An 18,873-nucleotide genomic window follows, 5' to 3' on the forward strand; every position below is an offset into this window, starting at 1 on the left:
ATGCAAGGCTTTGTGCGGTGTTTTTCTTTTTGACCTGTCCCGTCATTTGGAAATTTTGTAAACTGATTTTATGAACTAATGGGATGAACGCTTAAGGCACACGGTGATTTATACTTTTCCGAATGGTTCAGTCAAGATATGTTGATTACGTGTGTCACACAAAAAAAAATAAAATGTTACACGAATCGAACACTTGATCTTGTCATCAGTAAAAAGCGTGAAATATGAACTTTGGGATATCCGCCGTGAATGATATTTACAAACATATGAAGGAGTCCACAAGCAGCGCATCTTTTTTTTAGATGATTTAGTACAACCCCTAGCTTGCATACATTAGGACGCTGTCTCTTTGTAAGGGCGCATTGGTTGCTCATGTTCGTCCTATTGCATTACGCAGCCAGCGTTTCTGTTCCAAGTGGGATCCTCATTCCCAAACCCGTCTTGTATTCTCTTCCCAGCGAAACACTAGATTAGGGCTCTGGTTACGCAGCTTGCGGTGCTATCCGTTAGCCCCGTCTTCCTTTGGGGGTGCTTGCTCCGATACCGTGCATTGTCTGAATCGACATTTTTTCTTCGCTTAGCCGTATCGGAGAACACCCCTTACTTTGCGCGCATTGATATGAACATGAAGACATTTCGTTTTTGATATGTATTGAGAGACTAAAAGGTGCTTAGCAAACATTGTGAACCATGACAAACGTTTTTGGTTTCTATGCGTGGACACTGTGCGTAGCATGCGGAATATTTCAGCATACTGGCGCCGAAAGTCGCCCGAACATAGTGGTCATTGTCGTCGACGATTTGGTAAGTGGTGTTTCGATTGCTTCCTCAGTGCCCTACTAAGGTGCCAAGATGCGACTTCCCTAAAAAAACGCAGGTTACTCTTGGCATGCATGTTTTATTTTTACATCATCCCGCGATATTATGGTCACTGTGTTTTATAAATACTTCGGCATTGGTAAGTTTTAAACTTTATAATAAGGATAACGGGGACTATTTCTGCCAAAAAAAAATTGTGTTGCCTTTAAACTAAGCGCAGCACATTTGTGTTGAGATGGGTATCCTCACGCCCTGAACGTTATAAAAATGAACGGTGGAAGCCGTTTGGTTTTGTTAAAAACACTCTGCAAAAAATGTTTTTGCGTAACAGATGTGGCTGATGTGTGTTATAACATTGCTATTTTCGCTAACATTGCTATTTTTGCTTCCTAAGAAACGCCATTGAGTTGAAGAGCAGCAGATGGTGAACCAGCTGTGCTTATAGGCGCAAGTAAAACGCTTAAGGTTACACCGTTACAAGCAATTTTAACGGATTATGCCAGAATCTTTTTCCTGGCAACATGTTCAGGTATTGTCAATGAGAGCTGAAGAACACGCACTTTGGAAAACAACAAGGGTGGCTCTTCTCAATTGTGGTAATTCTGAAGGAAAATAGTTGCGCGTTCTAGGTAAATTAATGTCTAGTAACTATGAGCAGTTACGATAACAAGAAAGATTACGGTAGTTTTTATTTCTTCAATGCGTTAAGAAGGGACACTACATTAAAAGCGTCTTAGTATTGTAGCGAGACTAACATAGTATTTTCGCCACATCCTTGTCTCTTCATTACGTGTTGTTTTACCGTAGATGGGTGCGGAAACTTGCATGGAGAACTAGTTCTCAGTATTCTTGTCGTTAAAGAGTCTGGAAAACTTCCAGGACTTTGGGCGTTGCTTCGATGTCATATCAACGGGTGGCCGTGGTAATATAGTGATAGTTATTTATTTGCTTACCTCCAAATGACCTATGCAAAAAATAACAGAGGGTTTAACAATTCGAGCTTTATTTACGGACTTGTGGGTGCACCCCGGGGAGTCGCTTTTTAAGTCGGGGTTCCCCAGCATTTCTTGGCTACCCTGGCTCTCCTTTGGGTTACGCTGAGAGGAAACACCGGAGCTCATCAGCTGTGATAAAACAGCCAAGGAGAGTATGGCCAGGCTTATTGCATGCCGCTTCAGGTACCATATAAACACATAGAAAAACCAACCTTCAGACAGAGGATGTGAATATCGGAAACTTCTGTGGATTGCATAAAAAAACTTGTTAAAAGAAGACCAATGCGTTTTTTTCATGAATGAAGGTACTATGACCAGTTGAAGTAGCGAACACGGCCAGAGTGTAGGTGGTGTAAATACATGCTGAAGTCGTAGCTGTGATTATCAGGTAAAAAAAGACGCTCCATAACAAACGCTGCCATAAACTATAACTACAATCTACTGCTATAAATACAACAAACTGTGTATTTTAATAAAGGCCATTTATAATACAAACATTTCTGTGTGGCTCGGTTCCAGCATTGACTGCACTGACGCCTATTTACCAACTTACTAGGCATGGTTTTAAAGTCGTTTCTTGGCCACACTTGCAGGGTTGGGGAGACGTGAGCTTTCATGTGTCGACACAGCTAAACACGCCGAACCTGGATGTCCTGGCTAACGACGGCGTGATACTAAACAACTACTACGTCACGCCTCTCTGCACGCCTTCCAGGGCCGCACTTCTGACGGGAAGATATCCAATTCACTTAGGTAAGGACTGTTCATATCCACTTGGAAGCAAAACAGAGAGCACTTAAACAAATGTATGGTATTTCTGAGCTAGTAAGAAAACGTTTGTGCATTTAGTATTTAAGGGTAATGTTGTTGAAGCAAGCCCGCGGGCCCCTTTCTGGGGACTCGTGTGTACTATTAGTCTCACTTAGCAAGCGGTAGAGTACGTCACGGAGCAAGAATATATTTATATAGGAGGGGAAACGACCCATTTAGGCAGGCGCGGACGGGCGACCAGATAACGTCATAAAGGGACCCTGCAACACTTTCAATAAGCGCTTTCCTTCTTTCCTTCGCGTCTGGAACGAGAACGGAGCGGCACTGCGTGGTTTGCTTACCGCACCAGAAACGCCTTCCGTTTCTGCTTTGTTTTTGTGTGTGTGTTTTTTTAAGTTGCTGTCAAAAGCATTCATTGCTGCAACTGAAGAAAAACCGGCCAACAGCCGCTAGATAGCCTTAGTGACGTAATTCGAGCCGTCGAAGAACGTCAAGACCGCGAAATCTTTTAAGCAAGTTTACAAGTTATCTGATGGGCATAGAACAGTAATTTTTGGCTGAGGTACTTGCGACCCCCTAATCTAAGTAGTGGGTGTGTTGGGTGACCATGTTCTGCAAGCATTTAAGATTTCAAAAAAAAAGTTGAAAAAAAAATGTTGCAGGGTTCTTTAATCAAAACCGACGCGGACAACAAAGCCGTGTAGCTGCAACGGCGGGGGAGTGGGTAGCGGAGGCTGATGGTCGAAATGATAACGGTCACAATTGATTCCGTGGCGCTCAGTGAAATGATGATCGCAGTGGCCGCGCAAGTTTCTTCTCCTGCGGCAGATGCCGCTAGCTAAATTAACCTTGGTCAAGCGCTTTTGACGTTATCGCGCCTCTCTAGGAAGCGACATTACCCCTCCTGTTTTGCTCTTGCTCCGTGGAATAGGTCAACTTGCACTGCTTGTCCTGTATTACCGCAAACACTTTCTTACGTCTGGGAGAAGTAGCATTCAACCATTCGTGCTGCGAATGTGAAGCGAAGCTTTGAACTTAGCTCTCACTAAATAGGAGTAAAAAGAGGTTACTTGGGTTTGGGTTTGTTTTATTCCATACCAAAATTTAATGGAAATGAGAAGCCAGGAATTTGTTATTACAGGTTACATCTTTTGGCGTAGGTATAATAGTAGGCGAAAAAGATTAGCAATCGCGTTCAATGTGATCCGAAATCAGATCGACCTGGTGATGTTGTTAATGCTGGTTCCTATAAAATATGGCACCTCGTCAGTTGATAGAATTTTTGACAGAAGATAGATAGAAGATAAGTTGATAGAAGATTTTGCACTTGGATTTCGCCACGAGAACTGAATGGTGGCTTCCAATTTTTCTATCGTCACAATCTCCCTACTTTAGGCGACTGGAGCAAACAAACTGTAGAACTCCACATCGTCATCCTGTGAGAACACCTGGACTTTTACGTGACCCACGGAACACTCCATGTAGCCTTCTTTTTTACCTCTTCTTTTTTCCGCTCTCTTTCGCCCTACTTTCTTTAGGGCCTTTACCTCCTCCACCCCATCCCCGCAGAGTAGCATGTAGGCGAATACATGCCTGCAGACCTCTCTGCTTTCTTCTAATAAAGAGCTTTCTCTCTCTTTTCTCTCTATATAATAAATAACCTGAATTTAATTTACCCTTAGTATACACGACCGAGAGCATACCTGAGCTAATGCGGTAATTCCGGATAACGTAAATGACAGCCGATCTTCTTGTGGTGGTTTTTTAACGCTTCATTCGAACTGAAATGTTTCAAACGTGATTAGGAAGATAGGATAAAAGGCTTTTACAGCGAATATGTATATAGATGCCTCCAGGTGGTTCGTGGTGTCCGCCGATCTGTGCGCCGCGTTCGACAAGAAAACATTTGCGTCTCCTATTTCTCGCGAATGCTCTATAGCTCTCGATATAATGTAGGCACCTTCACACCTTAAAAAGTAATGAAAGTATAATTGGCCGCATGACGATGTTAGTATTACTCGAAGTTTCATTTCCTTGTGATATTTTATCAGTTCACTGTAAAGTTTTAAACTTTATAGAACTCCCGTGGGAGTTCTGTAACCGTTTATGAAGTAAGCATGGTTTAGAAAACGGTTGTACCTCTGGTTTACCTTAAATATCTCGAAACAAATTATATACAAATTAGCCGCTAAGACGAATCTAATAATGTGGCAAGTTTTGTCTATTGATCGTAATTACGTAGTTCCCATTGAAGTTATAAATACTTGGGATCCATGTCGGCTGTCCATCCATTGACATCTACGGGAGAGAAATAGACAGCCCCATGTTTGTCCATGAAATAAAACATTAGGCCTCCCAAGTTTTATTAAGATCATTAACTAGAAAGTATGCTTAACAGAAAAATAAAAAACATTGGCTGGTTCAGCATATTTAGGTTCAGCAGCAGTGCGCTGGGGCAGCACTCACTGGTAAGTTCTCTCGACGGCAGCGATGTTGAGCTGCTGCGTCGGCGGCGCGAAGTGCGTCTCAAGAAGGGGCCGCGACCCGCGTCTTAGGCAGGGCACGCACACCATCGTCACGCGCCCGCCCCCCTCACGTTTTCGCCACCGTCGCGCAGACGAGCGTTTCGTGCGGGCACAGCATACTTCTCCCCCCTCCCCCACCACACGTTCGGAGAGCGCTCGCATCGCCACGGCGAACCGCCCTCCCCTCACAATTCCGCTACTCTCCTCCTTTGCTTTCTTTCGCTATTCGGCCTTTCCATCGTTCACTCGGTTCGACAAAAATGCGGCTCAGCCCACAGACGGCCGCATGGGCTGCGCCCTAAAACAAAAGTGATTTCTTTCATGTACTCCTTCGGCTGCGCCTCGGTCAACGCTCATTATCGCTCGAGTCGAGACGGTTAAGAATAGCTACATATACACGGATGCGTGGATTGAGGTAAAACACGCCACAACTCCTCTCTCGTCCTGTTTCATAGAACAGAAGGCTGATAAATTTTTACTGCCATGCAAACGACGTACTTCGTTCCATTCATGAACGTGTACGTCCGCAGTATATTAAAGCACCGACAGTCATTTGCAGGTGCAAAACGCCCACGTGTGCTTAGCTTACTAAAATGACATTTATATAAAGAAAAAGAATTTCCATTAAAAGCGTTGAAGACAAGAACGACAAATAGCTGACACTGTTTCTCCTATTTTGCACGTTATTCTGGTGTTAGTGGGGCTGCGAACAGTCTGGGCTTAACTAAACGCTACATATCTTTCTATTAGCATCGCTTGAAGTGTGGTGAATATAACGACATGAGGTGCATATAATTTTTTCAGGTTTGCAACACGATGAAATTCATGCAATGGAGCCGTACGGACTGCCTCTGACATTTAGGCTGTTACCGGAGTACCTAAAGGAATTAGGCTACGAAACACATGCAATTGGAAAGGTGAGCCACTATATTTCCAGCGTCACCGGTGAATTCAAATTTGATTGCCCTTTTTCATGTGGCAGTTTTGTTTTACGGTGGCCTAGAATATTAACACGTGCTTAAAGGTGCCCTCCAAAGCCACGGGCTTGTTCGACCGCGGTACAGCAAGGTCGTCAATGCGGTTATATGCTTACCAACAGGAGTGTACTCCACAAGCATTACCATGTTGCGCAGAAATGGGAAAGATCGGAAGTTTACATACATGAACAAACAAATAAACAATATACATTGCCGTGACCCGGCTGTGTTATAGGTGTTTCAAGCAAAGTGTATCCTTCCCTTTCTTTTAAATGCCAGACGGCCTATCGTAGTTTGGTAGAAACAATGTTTGGCCCTTATGTCACCAGCCTAGAAAAATCTTTATTGATCTCTATTGTCCTCGTTGTAATTCGTGGTTTGGAGAAACAACCGCGCCGAAAGATAGATACTTCCAGGGCAGCCGCCGCGGTATTGGATTTGCCGACATTTGCCTGCGCACGTCACTTTGTTGACTGCTACTTCGCCGCTTGTATATTCTTCGAGTTGTTAGGGGAGCACAAGTTCGCTACATCAAACTTGCTTTTCCTTCAAAGTGCTGCGTTGTGTCTGGCTACGTGACAATATGTATGTACATTTATATATAAACAATGGTGCGTATGCATTTTCACCGACATGCTGGAACATATGATTTGAAAGTGTTTAAATACCACGCTTTTCCGCCAGTGGCACCTTGGGCACATGACAGCAAATCACACGCCCACGTATCGGGGCTTCGACAGCCACTACGGTTCATATACAGAGCACCAGGACTACATAGATCATACAGCGTTGTCGGTAAGTTGCTGTTAAAAGTGTGCATTTCAGTGCAATGAAAATTCGTTCTTGATTTCACGTAAAAATGTTTAACGCATTTTTGCGTAATGAGTAGTGTCGAAATTGAGTCTTTAGAATATTCATTAAAGGCGCTCATTATGAAAAATATGCGAACCTTCCCCTTTTCCCTTCATCCTTTCTCCAACCAGAGCCTCATGGCCTCTCGTTTAATAAAGTTTTTTTAAGTGCGAATGCACTTCTTAAGCGAGCCTGAATCGTCCGCCGCCGTAGTCCGCATAGCAACAGCTGCGGGTGCGCGCGCTCCTCGTCTTCCCTAGCAACGGGGGGAGATGGGCGCGCGCTGCCTGGCCGCTGACATGGCACATACCCACGTGGGGGATTGGCCAGGAATCGGGCGTGAGAAGGGCTAATGCACCCGCTTAAAGGAGTACTGACACGAAATTTCAAAGCTGAGATCCGCTCTAGCAACAAGTACAACGACAACACAGATAGGTGTCTGTGAATAAATGCATCTTTCTTTCTTTGTAGTTGTGTGTGTGTGTGTGATCTCTCTTTCGCGAACATGACCGAACCGCGCAAATTCAACTCGTGCATTCGCACTTTCACATTCTTCCCCTCGGGGAAATGCGGGGAATTTTTTTCACTCACTCAACACACGTATTTTTGTATGCAATTAACATTGTCGCTGGATGTGTTTTGGGTACAAGTGACTAGAATACCAATTCTAGATAGTCGGTATAGAAGGAAAAACGGTTGCTTTCAGGAACAACATCCAACTTTAAAACGTACGCCAAGCAATTACACGTTATTGCGTCTTACGTCAGAACTGCGATAATACGTCGCAACACTTACCAAACAAAATACTCAAGGGGGGGGGGGCAGCTTCTTATGCTAGAAGTACCATTACTCGGATAAAAGTCAGGGTAAACAATATAGTAGAAATAATAGAGTTTCATATTAATATTTATCATAGGGAAATCTGTCGCCGCCGTTTGGGGGAGCCGCGCTTCAGCAGGCGTTCTGTCATGCACATTCCACTTGTCCTTGGCATGGCTCATGAACAGGCTAAGAAGTTGCCGCTGGCTGCAAAAATGCAAAAATATTACTGTAGAAGATGAATCAGTTTTGTTTGTTATTATAGAAATGAGACTAAACAAAAAAATATTTGCCAGTGATTATAGGGAAGCTTAAAAAGAAAAAAAAATGGTAGCAGTTTTTGTTGATTTTGGCTTGGAGACAAAAAGAAGCCATGTGGCTAACCAAGCCAAGTAGGCGAGGAACGTCGCTAGCTGTAATGGCGGCGCCCGTGACAGTCCGAGAACGCAGCGCCAGATTTCCCTCTAGTATATATTAGTATGACACTCTATGGTTGAAACTGTAGTAGGAAGGACCTCGAGGGCAGAAATAGTCCTGCCTCTCCAGAACAGGACCTGTCCTCTCTTATGCGGCCGCTATGGTCAAATTAAGGGTAGTAGTAGTAGTAGTGCCACTTTATTTTACACTGGGTTCAGGGTAGGGGGGTGGCGGAGGCCCAAGGGGCCCCCGCGACGTCCAGGGCTCTGTCCGTGACGGCTTCTGCGTTGCGAGGTCAGAGCTCCCCAGAGCCTGCTCCCAGTGAGAAGGGGAGGGGAAAGGGGGGAAGGGGTCGCGCGGACACTCACAGAGCGAGTAGAAGAGAGTGTCCAGCGCGCCACATGAGGGGCAGTGAGGGGAGGTGAATTGGTGTGGGTGAATGTGCACAAGGAGAGTGCGGTGTGGGAAAGTGTGGGTTTGTAAGAGCCGCCACATGTGCGCTGCCAGCGGAGTAAGTGAAGGGTGCGGGGGAGGTAGGTTCCTGCGGAGGAGGCGGTAATGTTGAGTTATGTCCCTGTACGTAAGTAGGTACGCGTGGGACATTTCGGGGATGTCATGTGTAGGCGTAAAAGAAACGGGAGCCCGGGATATCAAAGCTCGGGCGTGTTGGTGTGCCGTCTCATTACAACCTACGCCGGTGTGGGCCGGAGTCCACAGCAGCATCACGGGGTGGGCAGGGGGATTCTGAAGAAGAATTTTTAGGGCAGCTGTGGAAATGACGCCCTTTGTGTAATTTTGTATGGCAGTTTGGGAGTCAGATAAAATGGTCTGGGGGGTAGGTAATTGAGTTAGGGCAAGGGCAATGGCTGCCTCTTCCGCAGTTACCGAGGGGGTGGTGGCGACTGTAGCTGAAGCCTGAGGGATTGTTGGAGAAGCGCCTACTACAGCGAGTGCGAAGGCAGGATGGGTGGGGTAGGCCGCTGCGTCTACGTAGAGAGTATGCTCAGAGGAAGGGTAGCGGGAGAGGTGTGCTTGGGCTCGGGCTAGACGGCGTCCGCGGTGGTAAGCTGGATGCATATTTCGCGGGATCGGCTTAATTTGGAGACGCCCGCGGAGAAGCCGGGGGATGTGCGCTGGAGGATCTAGTATAAGCGGGGGGTTGGCATGAATTCGGTCGAGGATCTGCCGACCAGCCGGGGTCTGGGAAAGGCGCGTAAGCTGGGCCAGGCGATGGGCTTCGATTAGTTCGTCTATGGTATTATGTATACCAAGCGCGAGGAGTCGTTGGGTGGGTGCGTGGGGGGGCAGTAGCAGCACGGAGCGATAGGCTCTCCGAAGTAAGGCATCGAGGGAGGTACGTTGAGAGGGGGTGAGCTGTGCGTACGGGAGGTGATAGCAAAAACGGCTCACCAGGAAGCATTGCACAATTCGCAGCCGTTCTAATTCCGTTAGCCCATGTTTCCTAGACGTGATACGTTTAATGAGACCAATAGTCTGGATGGTGTGAGTGCGCAAGAGATGTATGGTGCCTGTGCTGCTCCTGTTGCTTGGAGATGCATGCCGAGAAGGCGAAGCTGGGAGACCCGGGGGATTGGTTGTCCGTCCAGCATTACCTGATTGGTGCTCAGGGGAGTGGGTGTGAGGAAGGAGTAAGAGTGCTGATTTAGACGCCGAGCAAGTCAAGCCTGCTTGTGCAGCAAGACGGGAGACTGTGGCAGCCCCTGCTGAGAGTGTGGCCTCTATGTGGGCGTCGCTGCCTTGCGTGACCCAAAGTGTAATGTCGTCCGCGTATATTGTCGAGTGGAGGGACGGTATATTTTCTAGAGCATTCGCGAGAGGGAGCATGGAGAGATTGAATAGTAGAGGCGAAAGAACGGCCCCTTGGGGGGTGCCTCTGTTGGCATGTCGAAAATGTTTGATTTGACGGTGCCCAGTCGGAGAGTGGCGGTGCGATCGGTGAGGAAATTGCGTATGTAGGTGTATGTTCGATCGCCTAGGTGCAGTGTGTTGATGTAGCTAAGAATGGCGGAGTGCCCTACCTGATCAAATGCCAAATTAAGGGTGAGGCCTTGACCATATGGTGGACAAAAATAGGCTTCAAGGAATAATAGTCGCTCTAGCGACGATTAGACAACAGTGAAGCGCATGCCCTTTTTAATTTTCCGTAATTAAGCATGGCCTGTACTGCGAATATCGAGTCCACAAAAGACCCGCTTTAAGGTTAGTTACGTACTCAGGGATAAGTGTTAATTTTTCTGCTATCCGGTTTGCTATTGGCAATTTTTGGTAAAGGCGTCATGCTGGAAACGAAGTACTCCTCCATTTCCTTACTTCTAGTATTAAAGCTCTATTTTCATATATGGTCTACTCGGGCAAAGAATGGACTTAGTAACTGTTAAAAAGTCATGGTTCACTCTGGCGAATGCTTGATTATCGCTGGGCGGAGGCTGGAAAAGCAAGTTTGAAGCAGTTAAAGAAAAGGTGCTACCTTGAAGGCTTGCCTGCGCAAAACTTATTTGTGTTTGCACTTGAATAAAACACTTCCTAACTCAGGCGTGGGCGGATTTGTCATATGTAATTTCCCATTGGCAAAGGGTACTAGTGCGGAAAAAAACCGCGCCACAAGGCGGTTTAATATATTTTGTCACGGCTCCAAAAAACATGTATACACATTAATCTGCTTTGGTTTGGTCACTGTCACCAGGCTTGTCTCAGCACAGTCGTGTTGCGTATTGATTGTAGCACGGGAGCCACGGTAATCGTTCATCCAGGAAAATCAAACACAAATTTTACAAATCACCCAGTGGGCCTTCACGTGAACAATCACGTTTAAGAGTCAGTCTAAAGTACAAACAAAACGTTTGAGCTAAATACGATGTGTTCTAGTGCCGCAGGTTAAAAAAACCCTGTATTTACGGCGTGAAATTACGAAGTACCGTTTAATCTGTAGCCTTCGTGATTGCGCAATTTTTCCTACGAAATACACCCTACTATACTACTGCCTTAAGTCGCAGTTTCACTATAGGCTCTACATTACTTTGCAGCCCACTGAACGATATGCTCTATAAGGGCATTACTTTACCGCTTGGCAAAGTCAGGGTGTTTAGATAAGAACGTCATCTGCATATAGTAAATACATCAAGTAGGGCAGTCACCTACACATTTTAGTTTTTTCGGGTAGAATCAGAAGTTGCTGCCGTAGCAACGATATGGGGGAAAGCCTCAACCAACCGGTCCAGCTAAAACATACTGATTGATGAACAACTCGGACGTTATCGTTAGCACACGCGGTCCGGAATACAGGTGCGTGTGAACTTACACTTGATTGGTGTTAAGGCAGCAGAAAAAGGACCTGCACTTGTCCAGACAGTTTTTAGTTCAATGAGCTGCAGAAGGTGCTTTCAGGGCGTTTATCTAGGCCCATTTTGCTGTGATCGCGCCCACAGTCAGTTCTCAACGAATCGACGAATATTGAAGCGTGAAATTATGGATGTTCAGGCTAGCCGAAAGTTCTCATTCGAATTAAATTTATCTCGGTCGTTTACACCAAAACAGTTCCTTGCTGGCCTTCCTTTTGTTCTTTCTCTTCTTCGCTACTTCTACTTTTCAATTCCTCGTGCCTTAAATAACTAACATTCTTTTTTTTCTATGTGCAACGTTTTAGTGCATTATGTACCACTGCGTGTAATATCCTGATTGGTGTAACTATTTTTCTTGAAGGGCTTGTTTCTGTTGTATGCAGTTGTTCATATGTTTACTCTTTTATTATGACTTTTTGTTTACCAGTGCATCTTTGTAGACTGACAGTATTTGTGTCTTGTATATGGAGAAGTTGGTTTCAGTGTGTGCCTCGTTGTTTTTTTCAGCAAAAACGACGTCTTTTTCGTGTAGCGTTCTTACATTTATAGAATGCAATACCGTTTCTTGTTTAGTCGTTAGCGTGCATATATTTTTTTCCTTTACATATTTTCGTTACCGCAACGGAATTACGATATTTTCGTGTTTTGTGTTGATTACTCTAGAAGTAGTACAGCATGCACATTACCGTCTGCTGCTTAGAATTTTGAATTGGGCTGTCGGGCTTGTCAAACTGCTTCTATGCAGCTTTTATTGTCGGCCCTGCGATCTACAAGCGACAAAATGAAATAAAAGATATCTCACCTAAAATAAATCGTGAACAGTGTTTGAATTAAATTAGAGTACAGTTTTCTTAGTATTCCGCATCTCGGACGAAGTTGCACAAGAAAAGTTGTCTTCTACGCTTCTTTCTCAACAGATTTCTCACGCGAATAACGACACGTGGACAGGTTGGGGTTTAGACATGTGGAACAATATGGTACCTGATGAAGAGTCTGCGGGAAAATACACCACCACACTTTACACGGAAAAAGCCATCGAAGTGCTGAAGAATAGAAACCAGAAGAAGGTAAGCTCTCTCTATGCCACAGATATATGTCGACCGTGGAGTAAACAATGTAACACGGCTATTTTGTCTGTTATCTCGTAGAATCATGTCTAGTCTTGTCTTTACCCTGTTATGTTCTATAGATGATTGAAATGAAAAACGTTGGTTTGTTTACATACTTTTTAATTTATCCGCATTCAGCTTCCCCGAGGTATCCAATTTTGAGGCTGCTAGTTTAAGCTTTCGCGTTCCGACAAATATGGCACAAACAGTATTGCAGAATTAAGGCAGAAAGGTAAAAAGAAACATCCTCAGCTTCTGAATAGAGCGAATAGGAAGCAGATTTTCTCTAGAAAAATACTTTAAAATTACAAAATAAAAATACAAAACAAATTGCTGAATGCTGGTTGATCTGGCCAGAAGTCTGCCCCTAACCACGTGGCCTTTATTTTGCAACAGAAACACTGGAAACGCGATGGAATATGTTTCTTGCATGAGATAGTTTTTTAAACTGCATATCATGATGGCGCTGCCAATTCGCAGTAGAAGCACGTACCTGTAATTCGGAAAGCAAACACAAAGAACATAGCGTTGCGAGAAGGAAAGGTATATGCTTAGAAAACGCATACGGCAGGAAAATGGCTACGTCTCACCTTAAGAAGCTTAGTGAAAAGTATTGCTAGAGGAAAAAACGTGTTCTAGGAGTTATAAAAAGCTGGTACTTGGCATAGTTATAAAATGCAATTACCAGCTAGTAAAGAATTGAGATGGCGAAATGGGCAGGGGACTTAGATATCATATTAAGAGAGGGAAGTAGACCCCGACTGATAAATTAGGGCCCCCTAAAATATCAGTTGGCATTACAGTGGCGTGCCACGCACTGCCACCTTGCTAGTCGCAATATTTTTGTGCGGCATTTATGTGGCTAAAATATATTGGTTTAGAGGGTTGCTATTACGTAGAGTTGGGGTTATAAATGCCGTAAATGCAATTACATGTTTCTCTCTGTATACATGAACTTTTGCTTTGTATTAGAGCTTCATATTCTCATGTTTGTGACCTCGTGTTTGTCACCTCCTTCTTCTTGTGTTTTGTCTGAGTTCGCGCTGTTCCCCTTTGGTAATCATGCACCAACTCGCCCAAGCCTTAAACCTTGCAAGCCATATTCTCATGATGTGAGGAACTTCATGTAATTGAAATTAACAGGATTTTTTTGCACGTAATTACTATACACTACAGAAGCTGACCTTTATAACGGAATCTCAAACGTTTCGTTTTTTTTCTTCGCAGCCTATATTTCTGTACTTGTGCTACTCGGCCGTCCACGTGGGCAATGCGTATTCTCCACTTGAGGCACCAAATGAACATCTCGCCAAGCACAGCTACATTAGGAACCCAAAACGCAGAGTATACGCAGGTTGGATTTCTGGAATTTATGTTCTTGTTACGTTTGCATACTGCTTTAAGTACAGTTGGTTTACTGGTTTACCAGTTGGTTTACCTTTAGAATGTCGAAGGTGTATTAAACTATAATTTGCGGGGGTTGCGATCGGCCTAAGGGTTTCATAATACTGAAAAAAATTCCCCGCATTTCCCCGAGGGGAAGAATGTGAAAGTGCGAATGCACGAGTTGAATTTGCGCGGTTCGGTAATGTTCGCGAAAGAGAGATCACACACACACACACAACTACAAAGAAAGAAAGATGCATTTGTTCACAGACACCTATTTGTGTTGTCGTTGTACTTGATTGCTAGAGCGGATCTCAGCTTTGAAATTTCGTGTCAGTACTCCTTTAGGCGGGTGCATTAGCCCTTCTCACGCCCGATTCCTGGCCATACCCCCACGTGGGTATGTGCCATGTCAGCGGCCAGGCTGCGCGCGCCCATCTCCACGTGCGCGGACATCGCCGGTGGACGCAGGTTCATGGTCGCTTAAGAAGTGCATTGCACTTAATACTCACATTGAGGAAGTGCTAATATGTTGGTTCGTCTTTTTCTTTCTTGACCGTTGCACATTGTTTTGCTTTATGTGGCAAGCCTGTCTCGTATAATGGATGTGTACAGGATGATAATTGAGTCCCTTTGCCCCGGAGCCAAATCTTGCAAATTCACGTAGCTTGCTGCCTTTCTAAAGGCCTACAGTTAACGAGAGGCCTAAAATGGCGTCGTTAGAAAGTGTTAATATAAATTTGAAATATCGGAAAAATTTGCAAGACGTTTTTAACATTCAGATGCAACAAGATATCTCTCTAATATACAATGTTCAAAAATATTTCTTTTCAACAACCGACTTCTTCAGGCATCAACGGCAATTAAAACCAGTTGCGAGTTAGCGCCGTTGTGTGTGTCTTCTGTTCTGTCGTCCCGTTTCAAGCGCTGCTTATGATGCATCAACATCAAGTAGCCCAACTTTCTATGTTACTGAATTTTACTGATCAACGGGAAGACTTTTTGTTTTCCATGTTAATCATTAAGGTTCTCTGGCTGGGGAACCCCGTGCGACGACATTTTGTTCTTTCGCACGCAGGCATGGTATCGGCTTTAGACGACAGCATTGGCGAGTTGATGAAGGCTCTGCTCTTCACAAACGCCATCAAGGACACAATATTAGTGGTTACAACCGACAACGGTGCGGCCGCCGGCGGTGTCGACGACAGTGCGGGTTCGAATTGGCCACTTCGAGGGTCCAAAGGAACGCTCTGGGAGGGGGGCGTCCGCGGCGTTGGCTTCGTATGGAGCACATTTATCAAAAAACCCCACATCGCCCAGCAACTGATGCACATCACGGACTGGCTACCGACCCTCTACGCTGCGGCTGGTGAGAAAAGCTGTAGCGTTTTGATACTCCTTTAGTATTTTTGTTGGTTTATGGGCACCTTTTTAAGCGGCTGTTGTACGGGAGGCTTCTGAAACAACAAAATGCACTACAAACGCGATATCAAGGGATTTTATAAACAGCGAGGTAATATTGTTGAAAAACAGCTTCTTACACCGGTTAATTAACGCAGATACTGATTTGCGGGAGGAGGCATCGTGGTTCTACCTGTCTGTAAAAACGAATATGAATCAAGCCGACACTGATATACCCACCGCGGTGGCTCAGTGGCTAAGGCGTTGCGCTGCTGAGCACGAGGTCGCGGGCTCGATTCCCGGCCGCGGTGGCCGCTTTTCTGATGGAGGCGAAAAGCAAAAACGCCCGTGTGTACGAGATTTCTGCGCACGTTAAAGATCCCCAGGTGGTCAAAATTAATCCGGAGCCCTCCACTACGGCGCGCCTCATCGCCTGCATTGCGTCGGGGCGTTAAACCCTACATTCATTCATTCATTCATTCATTCATTCATTCATTCATTCATTCAATCATTCATTCATTCATTCATTCATTCAATCAATCAATCAATCAATCAATCAATCAATCAATCAATCAATCAATCAATTTGACACTGATATAAAAAATGACATTTCCAGTCAAACAAGACGAGTAGACTGCAAGGTCAGTGCTGAAAAAATGTGGAGATGACAGCTTGGTTGTGTGCACCAGTAGTAGAGAAAATAGGCTTGTACTGAATATGCAATAAATATTGAATAAGTTCGTGCCAGTGTGCTCGTTTTCCCGCTCATATAGTGCGGTCGCGAATGCCCCAATATTCCAACCAGGCCTTTCATGGGTTGCCTGGAGGACATTCCTCGCAAGGTTTTTATCTACTACGTAAAAAAAAGAAGCCTTTAGCCATTGGCACGATAATATTTGCCACTACAAACTGCAAAACCGTAATTCAGGGTATTTAGAGCACGTCAGAATTTGCTAACAGTGTAAAGCATATCTGATAATGTATTGGTCGCCCATAAATTACAAAAAAAAATACTCATACATTGATATTTATGCTCATGTTGCGTCGAGTGACTCTAATTTGCTCCCAAAAACAATTCTAAGTTTTCACATACAGAAGGAGTTGAAAATGTGGGCCCATATTTGAGGTTATATTGACCGTTGTTATGCTAACTCTTCTGAGAATGATACCTGTGTCCACAACGAAATTGTTACTTTAGGCTAATAATGCCGGCTTGGCTGACATTGACAGTGTTACGAATATTTTGCCGTGCAAAACTGCTGTAAACAGTTACCAAAAATCTTAATATAGAAAATGATGCTATGTGTCTTTGTTAAAAATCACGCGAAAGATTCATACGTTACAACCTTTGAGGTAGGCATATGATTTCACGTTGTTGAAGTGCAAGCGAAGAGATGAAATATGCCAACCACTTTATGAACTGCGTGTTAAAGGGACTCAAAAAAGCTTTGTGAAGGTGGCAATCAAATGCTTTCAGGTGGTAGAACACATAACGGGGGATTTTTGAGCCAAGTGTGAGCCCCATACGTTGTACGGATAATTTGTAAACAATTTTTGAATATCGCCTTTCTCAGCCGATGAGCGCGACGCCGCAGCGAGCCGACCGCTGCTGACGCAACGGTAACCGCGGCTGAAGCAACGGCGAGGCGCCCGCCTGATTCGGCCGATCGTCGGTCGCCGGCAACGCCACTGCCATTGGCTTCCGGTTGCTCTTCTTCCTTCCTGCGCGATCTCGAGCCAAAGGCGGGTCTGCAGCGATTGACGCTTGCCTAGGCGCAGGAATGTAGCTAGCGGAGAACGGAAGTCGAGCGTCGCGATGTCACATGGCTATTCCCAGTGTTTCCAGCTGCTTTGAAAGGAGCAGAGAGGGAGGCAAGGGGGGAGAGGTGCACTTAATTGCTTCTGGCGCAGCTTACACTGAATGTAGATCAATATTTCCAAGGGCATTGCGTCGCTATATTGGTAGTACGCGATAATAAGGGCCTTTTGTAACTTTTACAAAAGGCTTTTGTGGGTCCTTTTAAGCCTGCGTGTTAAGGTACGCCGAAACTATAATAAAGGGTACTAACAAGTGCTGTTTTAGATTCGAATGCTCCCAATTCGGACTTTTAGTAATATAACGCAGTTTTTATGAAATCCTTTTGTTCCTACCGTACGCGGTACTAAGTTATTTACTCTTGACATGCTTCACTGAGGCGGGAATTGCATGTCGGTAGCTTTGTTTTTGCTGGTAATGTTCCTTTTTTTATTTGATTACATCCTTCCTGTATTTTGCTTCACTTAGCAAATGCTAAGCCTCAGGTAGTTCGTTTCAGGAAAGAAAAAACGATGAACTACACGACTGTACACAACTAAATTCTGCCCTGAACGATAAAGAAAAAAAAACGTTTTTTTTAAAGCACAAGAGTGCTTTCCTTGTATAGACACTTTTATTTAGAAAATTGAGTCGTGTATGAGGTAACAGGTCAATCCGAAGTGCAGTAAAATCAATAGTATCTACACTTTAAGCTATCTTACGAAGATACCGAAACTCGTTTTTACAACGTTAAACTTCCCAGTAAAATATTGTTACAATGCGGCAGGACAGAGGTAACACAAATCATTGTAACTGATGAACGATGCATTTACAATATATACAAGAGGCCATGGGAGAGCTAAATGTGGGTGCGCCCGCACACAGCGTCTTCTTGATCGGACCTTGGGGACACAGATCCATTCTATACTGCCCTCTTTGTCTTGTCGCGGCAATACCCGAGAGAGAATAAAAATCTTGAGGATAATGAAATTTGAAACAATTTCTAGTTCTTTGCAAGCTCACAATCAAGTCTACATAAACGCTCTCCTTTTACCCTAGCTTGTCTTTGACAGCAACCGCATATAATAAAATATACCCTTTTTTCTAACAGAAAACACGGTTCAAACGCGTATCTTTCTTCTATGCAACGTAGGCTTTATGACACGTGGAACCCGGGTGCTGTTGTGCTAGAGCGGCCAGCCCGAATTCGCGGTACGGGGCGACACACCGACAGCGGGGCCGATTCGCGCCTCGACCAAACCGGCCGCCGCCGTCAGGCCCAAACTTGCATCGTCGCAGAGTCGCCCCTCCTTTACCCGTCGTGGCGGCTCGGTCGAATCATACATCCGGCGAGCGGCCGGCGGCAGACGCGCAGCGACACTCCAGGAGAGGCGGCCGCTGTGTCGCCTTCCCTTTTCCGGTCGTGGTGGCTCGGCTGACGCAACCGCTCCGCCTTCGGCCAGCGAGAGTCCTGATTGGAGCGATTCAACCCGCTCGCGGCTGCAACGGACTCGCGGGGGTATAAAACCCGCCTGGAGGTATAGCGAGCACAGCACTTATCGGCGGCACTGTTTGGAGGTACCGAGTGGATACTTGCTGTCACCTCTGTGCGAGCCATTTAACGCTTTTGTTGTCCTTGTACATACTG

The 18,873-nt window shown here is 45.1% G+C and overlaps 1 protein-coding gene across 1 annotated transcript; it reads left to right on the forward strand.

Annotated features, from left to right (window-relative positions):
- Window positions 1-690: 690 nt before the first annotated feature.
- Window positions 691-18,664, forward strand: LOC144143131 (arylsulfatase B-like). The gene is made up of 8 exons (XM_077674937.1): window positions 691-804; window positions 2,408-2,567; window positions 5,915-6,027; window positions 6,772-6,882; window positions 12,452-12,601; window positions 13,871-13,997; window positions 15,108-15,398; window positions 18,525-18,664. The coding sequence occupies exons 1-8, from the start codon at window positions 691-693 to the stop codon at window positions 18,662-18,664; spliced, it is 1,206 nt and encodes a 401-aa protein (XP_077531063.1).
- Window positions 18,665-18,873: the final 209 nt, after the last annotated feature.

Source organism: Haemaphysalis longicornis, unplaced genomic scaffold (assembly GCF_048455015.1).
Source record: "Haemaphysalis longicornis isolate Haplotype H1 unplaced genomic scaffold, Haemaphysalis longicornis Haplotype H1 scaffold_6, whole genome shotgun sequence".
NCBI lineage: Eukaryota > Metazoa > Arthropoda > Arachnida > Ixodida > Ixodidae > Haemaphysalis > Haemaphysalis longicornis.

Coding starts and splice junctions, on each gene's coding strand:
- LOC144143131 (XM_077674937.1), top strand. CDS start 691: ATGACAAACGTTTTTGGTTTCTATGCGTGGACACTGTGCGTAGCATGC. Junction 805..2,407: donor TCATTGTCGTCGACGATTTG/GTAAGTGGTGTT, acceptor CCACACTTGCAG/GGTTGGGGAGACGTGAGCTT. Junction 12,602..13,870: donor AGAATAGAAACCAGAAGAAG/GTAAGCTCTCTC, acceptor TTTTCTTCGCAG/CCTATATTTCTGTACTTGTG.